This window comes from Pecten maximus, chromosome 1, assembly GCF_902652985.1.
Source record: "Pecten maximus chromosome 1, xPecMax1.1, whole genome shotgun sequence".
Lineage (NCBI taxonomy): Eukaryota > Metazoa > Mollusca > Bivalvia > Pectinida > Pectinidae > Pecten > Pecten maximus.
The window spans coordinates 13,636,844-13,650,820 of NC_047015.1; the positions used below are offsets into that span (position 1 = coordinate 13,636,844).

The 13,977-nt window shown below is 34.3% G+C and overlaps 1 protein-coding gene across 1 annotated transcript in view; it reads left to right on the forward strand.

Annotated features, from left to right (window-relative positions):
• The first annotated feature begins 2,233 nt into the window (after positions 1–2,233).
• Positions 2,234–13,977, forward strand: part of LOC117325567 (GATOR complex protein NPRL3-like) — a 31,030-nt gene continuing 19,286 nt past the window's right edge. Inside the window, exons 1-13 of the mRNA XM_033881896.1 lie at positions 2,234–2,421; positions 2,720–2,808; positions 4,118–4,189; positions 4,662–4,751; positions 6,104–6,164; positions 6,664–6,754; positions 8,689–8,761; positions 9,354–9,444; positions 10,133–10,230; positions 11,212–11,288; positions 11,839–11,927; positions 13,010–13,068; positions 13,356–13,409. Coding sequence (XP_033737787.1) covers positions 2,358–2,421; positions 2,720–2,808; positions 4,118–4,189; positions 4,662–4,751; positions 6,104–6,164; positions 6,664–6,754; positions 8,689–8,761; positions 9,354–9,444; positions 10,133–10,230; positions 11,212–11,288; positions 11,839–11,927; positions 13,010–13,068; positions 13,356–13,409 — 1,008 coding nt within the window. The 5' untranslated portion in view covers positions 2,234–2,357. The remainder of the gene's footprint in view (positions 2,422–2,719; positions 2,809–4,117; positions 4,190–4,661; positions 4,752–6,103; positions 6,165–6,663; positions 6,755–8,688; positions 8,762–9,353; positions 9,445–10,132; positions 10,231–11,211; positions 11,289–11,838; positions 11,928–13,009; positions 13,069–13,355; positions 13,410–13,977) is intronic.

The following is a 13,977-nucleotide window of genomic DNA, read 5'->3' on the forward strand; positions in this document are numbered from 1 at the left end:
AGCTATTTGGTTGTCTTTTCTAATAGTTTCCAGTTCGGTCTTTTTTAAGCTTATCAGGTTCCGGACCTCCTTAATTGATATTGATTTTCCACCTTCCAATGGAGCTTCTTGATTTCTTATCTGAAAAAAAGAACATTGATTTATTGTCAACACGTACTATATACAGTTCCTGATCAGTAGCTTAATTTGTGTGATAGCCACTTGGGTTGAACTTCGGACTCTCATGGTCTTTCCAGTGTCGGTTCAAAACTGATAAAACCTGTTCAAAGTGCCTGCGTTTACCACAAGAACTTGAGAATTTTACGATGGCCGACAAGAGCCTGGCGAAACTGTAACGTTTTTTTCTTGGTACACTTTTTTTCATATCTTTTTGTACCAAAAATGGTACAAAAAGATATGAAAAAAGTGTAACGCGGTACAAAACCTTTCACATCATTTTGCCGGCTGATACCGGCTTTTGGTACATAAACATGTGAATGTAAACTGTGTTTTTTCCTAAGTGGTTTATAATCTTTCTGTAACACATATAGTACAAAATGATTTGAATTTTCACATCTTTTTGTACCATGGTACACTTTTCTATGGTACAAAAAGATATGAAAAAACTGTACCATTGAAAAAAGTGTTACAGTTTTTTCATTTCATTTTGCCAGGCTCTTGTCGGCCATCGTAGAATTTGTTACAGTCTACGTGTATACATTTGGCAGGCTATTCCAGTCGTCTGTAACCCGAACTCCAAAGAAATGTTCCCTGATGTTTAGCCTGGCCCGTTGTGTATCCAATTTCTTGTTGTGGCCCCTTGCTCTATTTTCTCTAGACGTTTTGATCATGTTTTACCTTTCTTACTGAGATTGTCTATACCAATCATTATCCTGTACATTTGGACGGCATCACTTCTTTTCCTTGTAAACCAAGAGATAGTAACATTTCGTTGTATGATTTTTCTTTCATGTCATTTACTAATTTTATTGCACGCCTTTGAACTCCCTCTATGGCTTGTAGATCTACATCCTTTAAAAACTTTGGACCCCGTGCTGTATTTGCATACTTCACCTGTGCTCTAATCAGGGTGTGTATGATGGCAGAAACATTCGCATCAGCAGAGAAGCAGTTAGACAGGAAATTGATGGTTATAGTCCTTTCCAGTGTTCGTCAATTTTTTTTTATTTAAAGGAATTCTATGTTTCAGCACACACAACTATCATTCGGTAAGGCATTAATCTTAAGTGTAGATATGTATGATCGGGTCACATAATGGCAAACACATATTTCCCTTATGGTCCAAATTTGGGATCTTATAGTTATCTTTTCTCTTCTTTCTGAACACTTCTTCCTAATGTCTTCCTTGCAATGCCTCACTTTTGGCCTTTAGTTGAGCGTTCGTCCCTAAGAGGTAGGATTTGGGTTCTGTCCCCTGGCCGAGACATACCACGAGTCTTTAACAATGGTAGTTGCTACTCCTGCTTAGCGCTCAGCATTTTAGGAGTGGGACGACTGCTTCGCCCGTTTTCAGCATAATGTGACCGGGTGGGGTGTCCTACTGCGTGTCTTCGACAGTATGCTTCAGTGAGGTAGCACTATAAATCGGCAAAAGTTCCGGCCTACCACAAGGAGACTTAACACAAACATACCGCAGTCTCCCAAAACACACACAAATGTTTTGAAGGTCCTCTTCGTATTACAGTCGTCAACAGCAGGAACGACTCAGATTCAACCGTCTTCATTTCTCTGTCGATACAGCATCCTGATGGAGAATGTTGCAGGAAAGTTCTCAGCGTCCTGGATTTTCCTGTTGGAAGATAATTTCTAACTTCTCTCTGCTGCTGTGCCGTATTGTCACATCTTTCATAATTTCACAAATATATAAACTCCAATGTCGCACATACCATTCTGTATTTTCAAAAAAGTTTGAAATCAAATCTTCTCCGACTCGGGATCGACGATTGGGATTATCATAACCTTTCTTGATCGTTCTTGGTCGTATAGATCTACTGCCTCCAATCTAACTATATCTAGCCTACTTGCATTCGTCAGCAACTAAATGGAAAAAGATAAGGTTAAAAGACAAATATGTAACATCAATTTATGTCACTTGTTAGTAAAAGTAACACGTGTTTATGCATACGTGCAGAGACATATATACATATATGTCTCTGATACGTGTTGGCATTTCATAACATGTATGCGTGCTATATGGTATTCCGGATTTTTTCTCGTTTCCTTCAAAATTAGTGTGCATTCAAGATGGCGCTCTCCATGTTTCCACGATGGCATGACAGATGTTAAAAAATCAATCGTATTCCGTTACATTTTGTTCAATCTGAGTCGTTTATTAATTGTTATATAAAAGTACAAATATGGGTATCTTAGAGAAAATCCAGGAGATTGAGCGGGAAATATCCCGTACCCAGAAAAACAAAGGTATGATCATTGCACGCATTTCAATCATACTGTAATTTCAGTTGTGTATCAACAGGAAGAGATATCAATTATCAGATGGTTATTATGATATCATTTGGCCCTATTTTCATTTAGTTGGTTATGTCAACATTATATTTAATACTGTACAGAAATTAGTTTTAAACCATAAACGAAGCGTCATTCCAATACAGTTACACCCCCCGCATTTATTTCAATCAAATATCAATTTTGCAACGTCCCATTCTATCTCAACATTAATACTACAGTAATATTGTTTAATTTTTTTCTTTAATTACAGCAACGGAGTACCATCTTGGGCTGTTGAAAGCAAAGTTAGCGAAATACAGACAACAGTTGATAGAACCCACTGGGAAGGCTGGAGCTAAGGTGCTGTGATCATTATAATTAGTAGGCCTAACGAAAATAAGGCAGAAGCATTTTAATAAATATTTAACAACTATTTCATTCGTTTTTCAATTTCCAGGTTCAAAATTAATTGTATTTATGAACAATTTAATGCCAAAATGTGTAATATTATTTGGTTTGTTGAACTAGGATATATCAATATCACTGCATGGTAATCAATATTAAATATGTACTATAATGTGTTAATTTGGATATTTCATATTATGAAATATACAGTCCAACCCGGTTATGACGAATTTCTTGGGATCCCTTAAATGTTTTCATACTACATGTATACAGGTTTCGTATTATGTGGGGTCGTATTTCCAATGTGCCACACTTCGTGCATGTTTGTATACACACGTTTCATGTTACACTTTTCTCACTAAAAATAAACAAAACCGCATGTTAATTTAATAAGAAAAATAAAACGTTTTAAACTTTGTATATGGTAAGTATGTGGCATTCAGTCTTTGGTTATTTACAGTTGGCCTACCAATACACAATAGGCCTCGTCGGCTATGTAATGTCATATCACGATCGCGCTAATCACGTTTTGCAGCTGCGAAAAAATCACTGACCAGTGTTTGTTTGACTCTTCCCAAGCTGACCTTACTTACAATATATCCAGGTCTAAGAGATTTTTGAAAACACAATCTTAAACGTCATTTTGATTTTGAATGAATGATTTAACTTGTCAAGGCATTCGTGGGCCTCACGATCTGTAACGCATGTTTCCGGGTCAGTACCATCATCGTCATCATCGCTCTCGTGGAGCTCTGTTCCTTTCACAGAATTGATAATGTCAGCCTCAGTAATCTCCTCTGATGTGACAATATTGCTGTCAATATCGTGGGTTCGTATTAATATGTGGGTTTAAAACAACACAAACAGTACTAGTGGTCAAGGGACCCTGGCATGTCTGTGTATTACCCGGGTTTTCGTCGTAACCGATTCGTATTAAGTGGCCATGGGTAAACAATATAGGCATATTGCACACGGTTTGCGGGGGATTTGATTTTCTTTCATATAAAACAAGTTTTTGTATTATCAGAGTTTGTATTAAGTGGGTTGGACTGTACCTGTAAGATATTAAATAGCTTTATACAATTGTATCACTCTTGATCAATTTTATATATTGACATATGAGGTGATACAGCTTTAACTTTGCAGCAAGCATGTGTCATTTGAATTTTACATTCATACATTATATATATATCATAAAGCTCCAAACATCATTTCATTTGTCTTGAATTCATCAAAAATGTGTTACTCGCTTGGTTTATTACAGGGAGAGGGGTTTGATGTTATGAAATCAGGAGATGCTAGAGTTGCACTAATTGGATTCCCCTCGGTCGGAAAGGTGAATAGACTTTTATCTTTACATCCTCTGTGTCAAACATGGTCAAGTGCTATCATACGTGTTGATAAAAATATATACCCTGCAGGTATACCATATTTATCCTAAAATACCCCCCCCCCCCCTCCCACCTTGTGTAAAAGCTCAGTATTAGAGTTTGGAGAGGGCTTATTTATGAACCACTTTTAGCTTACCATTCATGCTTAATGTTTTAAAAAGTGATGATTCTGTAAAAATGGAGATGGAGGCATATTTGTGGATAAATATATATGGTATATTTGAACAAAAAGGTATACATAAAAAAAATATATACATGTATACTTATCTTTTATAACCATGGCATTTCAGGGAAATGGTACTTCTTGCATACTGATTGTTTTATCATGTAAATGACTGACCTTGAATGACCTTGCATTTGTGTCAATAGGATATGAAACAGTACCGAATCAAACCCAAGATTCTCTTTGTTTTTCAGTCTACACTACTGAACACACTGACATCTACACACAGTGAGTCTGCTAACTATGAATTTACTACGCTCACCTGTATTCCAGGTGTTATAGAGGTAAGTTATCTGTATTAAGATTGATTAATAAATGCATGTATGAATAGTCTTCTTAATTTAATGTTGATTCCCATAAACTTGTCGCTTCTTACTTTTGACTCTTTTTAATAAAATGTCATTAAGCCTTTCTCTTAATTGCTCCATTACAAGATCTTTTAAACCAAATTAATGGTTTGTTCTCAAAAACGTGTGAACTCGTGCTCAATCCTGAGAATTTTGAAGATGAGCAAAATAATGCTTCCCTTCACTTGTTCCACTATGATTGTAATTGATAGACTTATTCAATATTCCACTTTCACTACATGGTTATTGGTAGACTTATTCAATATTCCACTTTCACTACATGGTTATTGGTAGACTTATTCAATATTCCACTTTCACTACAATGTTATTGGTAGACTTATTCAATATTCCACTTTCACTACAATGTTATTGATAGACTTATTCAATATTCCACTTTCACTACAATGTTATTGGTAGACTTATTCATTTTTCACTACAATGTTATTGGTAGACTTATTCCACATACTACATTATACAATTAATGCATTTTGTGAATGTGTACATGAGACTATACTGACCTGGTCAAGAGTTTGTTCACCTCGGCGCTGGTCAAGATTTCATCGAGGCTGCAGGCTGAGGTGAACAAACTCTTGACCTGGTCAGTATAGTCTCGTGTACACCGAACACAAAAGGCAATAACTGTTTTGTAATATGGCCAACTAAAACAAATAAACAGAAAAAATTCCAAGGCTCCTGTCCAAATCATGTTGATTTAAGTTTTCAAAGTCGGCATGCTGACTGACTTTTGGCACTTAAATAAGGCCGGAATAGTTTTGTTCCACCTGAAGTATATATCCGGGTGTTCAACAAGTCTTTTTTCTTCAAAATATCTTGTAATTCCTCTTCGTTTATTGTAGCAAAACGTGTTGGGGTATCTCATCAGCCATATTGTAAACAAAGTAATGCCGAACAATAATTGTTTGTTTCCAGCATTCTGATTGGCTGTTGTCCAAAGTAAAACGTTGCGTAATTGGAGGCAAAGATTGCCGACCTATTCGTGCTATTAATAGAACGGACAGGTCCGCAATGCCTGGTGAATTTCCCAACTAAGCTATTTTTAGCATGAACAGGTCTACTCACTCAAAGTACCTTGTGAGGAAAGCAGTAAATTGGCCAATGAAAATTAAGGAAACACTCCAGCCATACTACAATATTATTGATAGACTTATTCCATATTCCTCTTTCACTACATTTTTATTGGTAGATTTATTCAACTTTCACTACAATGTTATTGATTGACTTATTCCACGTACAGTACATTGATATTGATTGACTTATTCCACTTTCAGTACAATGGTGCTAACATTCAACTACTTGATTTACCTGGTATCATAGAGGGAGCTGCTGCAGGTTTGTATTTAAGCATTATGTAAAAAAAAAATTTCATAGGGGTATGAAAAAAACATGCAAATTTATACAGTTTGCAAACAATTTTTCATGAAACTAAAAAAATATTGAAATCTATGCTTATAGTTAAGTTCTGAAACTATATTTCGTATTTTGAAAATGTTTTATGTACACTTTTAGTTATTTATAAGGGATTCTTTTGAAAAAAATGAATTGATAACGTCAATGGTCGTATTGTGACATTGCGTTTTTTGCGCCATATACATTTCTTTTAAAGGTATGAAAAGTAAAACTCAACCAATCAGAAAGCTGTATTCTGCATACAAACAATGAAAAGTTTATTCTAATATGAAAGTGACAGAAAAAGCATAATAGAAGTACAGGAATTGATTGAACAATTTCTTGTGATGTGGTTTCATATCTATTTTTTTTTTCAGATCACATGTACCAAGTTATAGATTTGTTGTAGCTATCACTTGGTTATGTCAATACTATGTTACAGGTAAGGGTCGAGGACGTCAGGTTATTGCCGTTGCCAGAACAGCTGATGTCGTCATTATGATGTTGGATGCCACGAAAAAAGAAATTCAGAGGTACATTTGATAGTGCTTTCAAAATATATCAGTATATTGCAATGTGCCTTGAACTTGTATGATACGGCAATACTTTAAACAATTTTCTATACAATATTGACAATATTTTTTTCCTTATATATTTTGATGATTTGACTAATAGAGTTTGGCTCAGGTGTGAGAAAGCTTGATACTTGTATTGTTGATGAGAAGTTTTTGTCATGCTACATTTGGTTTTGTAATTCTGGATGAGTTATATGTTTTACAAACACCTTTCATGCTTGGCCTTCAACTAATATTCATTTATTGTTGTGATCTCAGACGAGGAAGATCTTGTGCCAAAGAAGAAGGCCAAAAGTAAAATATGGGGTTATTTTTGTATGAGATAACATAACTAAGCTGATTGTATCTGGTGATGATGTATGTAAGCTATGAATAATGACAGTGAAATAAAGCGAGGGACCAACAATTCTTAGTACTCATATGGCAAGGCACCAAACGGGATGTAATTTACCGACGTGAAAGAATCTACCAGAAATATGCCTTGCCAACACTTCAACTATTCAAATTTTTTTTTCAGTTCAAAATATCGGTTTAAATCTGTCAAGTTAAAAGTGTAACAATCTTGGTTGCCAACCTATTGAATTTGTTTGTTTATAATAAGTTGAGGACAACAAATAACATTTGATTTTTAGTCACCTACCTATGAAACCCGGGGACTATAGGTTTCCTCCCTTTCTGTTAGTTCATCCACTCAGTTTTACACACTTTTCTCAGCCATACATCAAGTTTGGTGAAAGTTGGTATGTAACTTTGGTATAAGTAGCTACAAATCAAGAGTTTATGGGTCAAGGTCAAGGTCACTGTTACTATTTTTAGCAGGGGCCGATAGGAGACATGTATTGCTTTAGCAATACCCAGCATGCTTGTTTAATTTCAATATTAAAGAACTGTTAATTAAAGTAGTTAATAGGACAAGGCTGTAATTAGTTTGGTTCGTAACAAGAATTTTCATTTGCTGAAAAATTTGTGTTATCAGCCCATGTAATGTTGCTTTTAATCGGCTGTAACAGCAGCATAATAATTTCTTAGAGAAAAGAGTCGATCAATAAAGCGGATTTTCATGGGGATTGTGTTCTAAAGCCTAGATCAAATTAGACTTCCTTGGTTCTAGTTTTTATGTCATAGACCTGTTTATTTAGAAAACGCACCATTTTTATGTTTAATATGGAGCAGTTTATCTTGATTACACTCCATTTTTATGTTTTTGGTGATTTCTATTTAGTGATCAGTGATAAATTCAATTAATAGATATTGATGATTGAATCAGCTGTTATTTATAGCCAATGAACGAATGATTTTGTGGACACAATATATCAAAAACAAGAAGGATTTAATTGTAATAATTCTGTATGTTGAAATGTTTATGGGTAAAGTGATTGCTGATTTAGTGATCAGAAGTTCTATTTGGAGATATTGATAAATGAATCCACAATCACCATATGACTGTGCCTTATTTTGGATATGAGTCGTTCACAGCAATTCAGTTACAATGTTATTGTCTGCTAGGCTATTAACAGGCGTAGCTCTGTACATATGCAAGAGACAGGGTCTGGTTTCCAGTTTGGTGATAAATGTGTACACAGAGGCCGTTTGTGTTACATAATGTATTTATCATTGTTGACTTATTTGAGATTATGTACCTTAAAGCAGGTGTAAATGCTTATAAGCCTCTCATCTAATAAAAACTTCTTTATATATATAATTGTTTGATCCAAAGTGTGACACCAAAGAAACAGCTGTATCACATCAATCAAAAAATAATACAGTGGTTTGGAGTCGTATCTCCTGTACAAAATCCATTTACTCTCTTTGGACCCAACTTCTAGAAAGTCTAACAGTAACTCAGCATGAGAAAAACATGTTATAATTTAGTCATTTTTTTCTGCTTACAGAGAACTTCTGACAAAAGAATTGGAGAGCGTGGGTATACGACTCAACAAACAAAGACCAAATATATATTTCAAGGTTAGTGTGTGTTGTGTTTAGTGAGTTTTGATTTAAAACTCTAATTGGAAAATGCTGTCAAATTTATAGTGATATGTGTTCTATCAAAAATTATTTTAACAAATTATTTTTACTGATAATATATTTAAATGCTTGTTTTAAATACATGCATCTTTAAATGATTGTTTTGGGTGTAATTACACTGATTGGAATTTAATTATGATACATTATATCATATCAACCTTTTAATGGGAAGTGTAAAACTTCATTACATTGCCACCATTTTGGCATAATAATGTGTTTTGGTAATTCATGGACGGAGTCACAAACAGGAACATTTGGTATAAGAATAATGGATGAAATGAGGATATTTATTGTGCTGTAATAAAATCTTCCACCAGTACTATGTAGTGGATCTAATTTAACTGTAGTCACTGCCATTAAATATAGGACAAAAATGAATACCCAGCTAATATTTATATAAACAAACAAATGTATAGAAGTACAGAATTTTTACAAGGTTTGGTTGTGAGAAGTTGATACCTGCGAAGAAGTTCTGATCTAATTCAACAGTTTTACAGTATCATATTCTGGATTTCTTTTCTCTCCACAGCAAAAGAAAGGAGGAGGGATATCATTCAATTCAACATTACCCCTGACAAAGTGCAACGAAAAAATGGTGCAAATGATTCTGCATGAATGGAGTATCCTTCCAAACTCTTTACTATAATACTACGTGCTTCTTTGTTCATTACGCATTTCACAGTACATTAAGTATCATTATCTTAACCTTCTGGCTGATTGTGATGTACAGTTAGTATTGTTTGTTACGGTATTCAGTTTCTGTTGAGATAAACTACGACCCGGCCATATATAAATACACCATTAAAAAAACGAAGTATTTTTAGGAAGCAAAAGTGTTGTTCATGATAAAACTGATAAGTATATTGTTACTGGCTGTGACATGATACAATTGAGTTAGTCCCTCTCTCTTGTTACCTGAAGTGAAATTGGGATCTCTTGTTACCTGAATGAAACAGCATACAGAAATCAAAGTCAGATCACCAATAATTAAGCCCTTTGGCCTCATGTAAGTAATTGTGGCTGATTAAGTGAGAGTGAAAGACTTTTTTTTGGAAATGAAAACTAATCTGGGGAATAATATTGATTTTTATAAAATTTTAAGATGAACTTTGGTGAGACCTATTTACACTATAATTTAAACAACTTATGGTCATTTTCTAGTCTCATTTGTATTTTACATCGGAGAGTAAATTTAGTTTCCTGTGTAAGTGATTTTATTGATTGATATTTAACATCAGCATTCCATATAGAATAATATTCTTTTGAAAAACTTATTATACTCTACTCATTTGTTCTTAACATTGATAGAAATATTCAATGCTGAAGTTTTATTCCGAGAAGATTGTACATCTGATGAATTTGTGGACATCATCCTTGGAAGTAGAGTGTACCTAGAATGTATCTATGTAAGTAAATGGTAAACAAAACTAATATTCCACGTTTTATGGGAGTAAATCCATTTAAAGAAATGAACTTTCGTTATCCTTCCCCGAAAACCTACTTGTTTTATAAAGATGGAACCGGTACATATTGTTTTCTCCTCATATTGTATTTATTTAATATGTAACATTCCTAAGAACTTGGTTGACCGTTAAGGCCCATGGGCCTTCTGTTTAATATGTAACATTCCTAAGAACTTGGTTGACCGTTAAGGCCCATGGGCCTCCTGTTTAATATGTAACATTCCTCAGAACTCCGGTGACGGTTAAGACCTGTTTAATATGTAACATTCCTAAGAACTTGGTTGACCGTTAAGGCCCATGGGCCTCCTGTTTAATATGTAACATTCCTCAGAACGCCGGTGACATTTAAGGCCTGTTTAATATGTAACGTCCCTCAGAACTAAGGTGACTGTTAAGGCCCATGGGCCTCCTGTTTAATATGTAACATCCCTCAGAACTCCGGTGACAGTTAAGGCCTGTTTAATATGTAACGTCCCTCAGAACTAAGGTGACTGTTAAGGCCTCCTGTTTGATATGTAACATTCCTCAGAACTCCGGTGACAGTTAAGGCCTCCTGTTTAATATGTAACGTCCCTCAGAACTAAGGTGACTGTTAAGGCCTCCTGTTTAATATGTAACGTCCCTCAGAACTAAGGTGACTGTTAAGGCCTGTTTAATATGTAACATCCCTCAGAACGCCGGTGACAGTTAAGGCCTGTTTAATATGTAACATCCCTCAGAACTCCGGTGACAGTTAAGGCCTGTTTAATATGTAACATCCCTCAGAACTCCGGTGACAGTTAAGGCCTGTTTAATATGTAACGTCCCTCAGAACTAAGGTGACTGTTAAGGCCTCCTGTTTGATATGTAACATTCCTCAGAACTTTAATTTGTACTTCATACTTAGCTATGTATAACTTGTTTAATTACCTTTATATATTGTAGGTATATAACAAGATTGACCAGATTTCTATAGAAGAAGTGGACAGATTAGCTAGAATGCCTGACACTGTTGTTGTGAGGTGAGAAATGTTTTGGTTGTTTAGTCGGAATATTTGATACCGTTAACAAATGTTTTGAGTATCATATATATATATATATATGTATATATATGAGAAATATATGTATCTCCATAGCTTTACATTGTAAATTAACTCACATTCAATCCATTCATGCGGGTACAGTGACTTCATAATATGACATATGTTTATGGTAAATTTGATCTTATAGTTATTTTTGACATGTTCATATCATCATCAATTGTCTTTATTATTTTCTTTCATGTATATTCATTTCATCATTTATGTTATACGGGAAAAGATGGATTAAAATTTTTATACTTGTGTCTAATCCCATTTGTGTTTTGACAAATAAAATATGTTTAAATCAAAAATTCAATCAGAGTATTCATAATAATTCCTTGGTTTGTATACTTTCACTTTAGCTTTGATGTCCTCAGAGTGTTAGACTTTGTGTTTAGCTCCTATTCCACCAAAATTGGAAAAGGTACTTTTTTGTTTGATAAATATGTAATAGCGTGATGTTTGTATTTCAAGTCTTATTCTTTTTCAGTTGCAATGTGAAGTTGAATCTTGACTATTTGTTGGAGAAAGTCTGGGAATACCTAGCCTTGGTGCGAGTTTACACAAAGAAACGAGGGGGTGAGTATTGTTATCCCCTCCTGACAAAGTTGGGGAGAAGATATAGCATTGTGATTGTATGTATGTAACAAACAATGAATTTGGGAGGCCCTCCGAGGGGTTGTATAGTTCCATTTGTACATATGTACGTTGATGTGTTCACATTTTGTCAGCCCTTTAGCAAATTCATTTTCAAAATTTTACAAGTCAAGTATGAGTACCTTAAACAAGGTTGTATTGCAGATCAAGGACAAGGTCACTGCTACTATAAATAGAAACCTTTGTTAGTGTTTGTGTGATTTTATCATTAAATGCATTTTAATTAAAATTAATATATTGGTCAAGTATGAGAATACCTCAAATGAGTTTAGGTTTCTGGATGCCAAGGACAATGTTACTGTTACTATTTAAAGAAAATCTTTTGACTTCATTTCAAACAGATTCTGATTGCACTTGATATATTGGTCAAGTATGAGAATGTCTTGAACAGGTTGGTCTCAGCACAAATTGTAGGATATCCCAGTATGTTACAGTTGATTGTCACAGAGTCAATGAAACACATTCTCATCTGTTCTACAGATAATTAACTCAGTCATAATTTACAAGTTTTCTTATCTCACGTTTTCTGGTCCACTGTTTATGATTTCTGGATTCTTATCCACCAATTTTTACTTCATAAGTCAAAAAAAAATTTTTTTCTTAGTCAAAACACATTAAGAAGACCTGCCCCTTCAAACCCAGTAGTCAACAGTCAAAAACATACACTTAGGAGTCTACTGAAAATTCTGTCAGGGTATCAGTAAGCCTTCTGAAAATTCTGTCAGGGTATCAGTAAGTCTTCTGAAAATTCTGTCTAGGTATCAGTAAGCCTTTTGAAAATTCTGTCTAGGTATCAGTAAGCCTTTTGAAAATTCTGTCTGGGTATCAGTAAGCCTTTTGAAAATTCTGTCAGGGTATCAGTAAGCCTTCTGAATATTCTGTCAGGGTATCAGTAAGCCTTCTGAAAATTCTGTCTAGGTTTCAGTAAGCCAGTAGTCTGATGCTCCACCACAAAATTTCCCTGTTAATGAAACTGGTTTTGACTGTCCTTTTATTTGTTACAGAGAGACCAGATTTTGATGGAGGACTGATCTTAAGAAGGGGCTGTACTGTAGAACATGTGGTAAGTAATAGTTTATTATTAGGAGCCAGTAATGATGATATTGTCTGTGTAATTCTACTTTTTAATAAAATAGGCATACATTTTCTGGATGTCCATCAAAAGAAAATTTTCAGTATCATTGTAAAAACCAATAGGCAATATTTTAATCAAACTAATACTTCAACTTGTGACAGTACTGTTTAATTTTGTAACAACTAAATATGTGATTTATAACAAGATAAACTATCTATATAATACAATTTTGTCTCTACAGTTTTTACTGATAAATGCATTGTTTTTGCTTCCAGTGTCATACAATACACAGGACGATTGTAAACACTTTCAAGTATGCCTTAGTCTGGGTAAGTGTAACTGTCTCCGGGACTACATTCAATAATTGGATAAGAATAGACTGTGGTATATCATAGCCAGTATTGGATGTTATGATTGATGGTTTGGTAACTACTCTGGCCAGTATTGGATGTTATGATTGATGGTTTGGTAACTACTCTGGCCAGTATTGGATGTTATGATTGATGGTTTGGTAACTACTCTGGCTAGTGAAGCGTATGTACACTTCATGTTATAATATTGATGTTACAATCTTGATGTTATAATCTTGATGTTACAATCTTGATGTTATAATCTTGATGTTATAATCGTTATAATCTTGATGTTACAATCTTGATGTTATAATCTTGATGTTATAATCGTTATAATCTTGATGTTACAATCTTGATGTTATAATCTTGATGTTATAATCGTTATAATCTTGATGTTACAATCTTGATGTTATAATCTTGATGTTACAATCTTGATGTTATAATCTTGATGTTACAATCTTGATGTTACGATCTTGATGAAACAATCTTGATGTTATAATATTGATGTTACAATCTTGATGTTACATTCTTGATGTTACAATCTTGA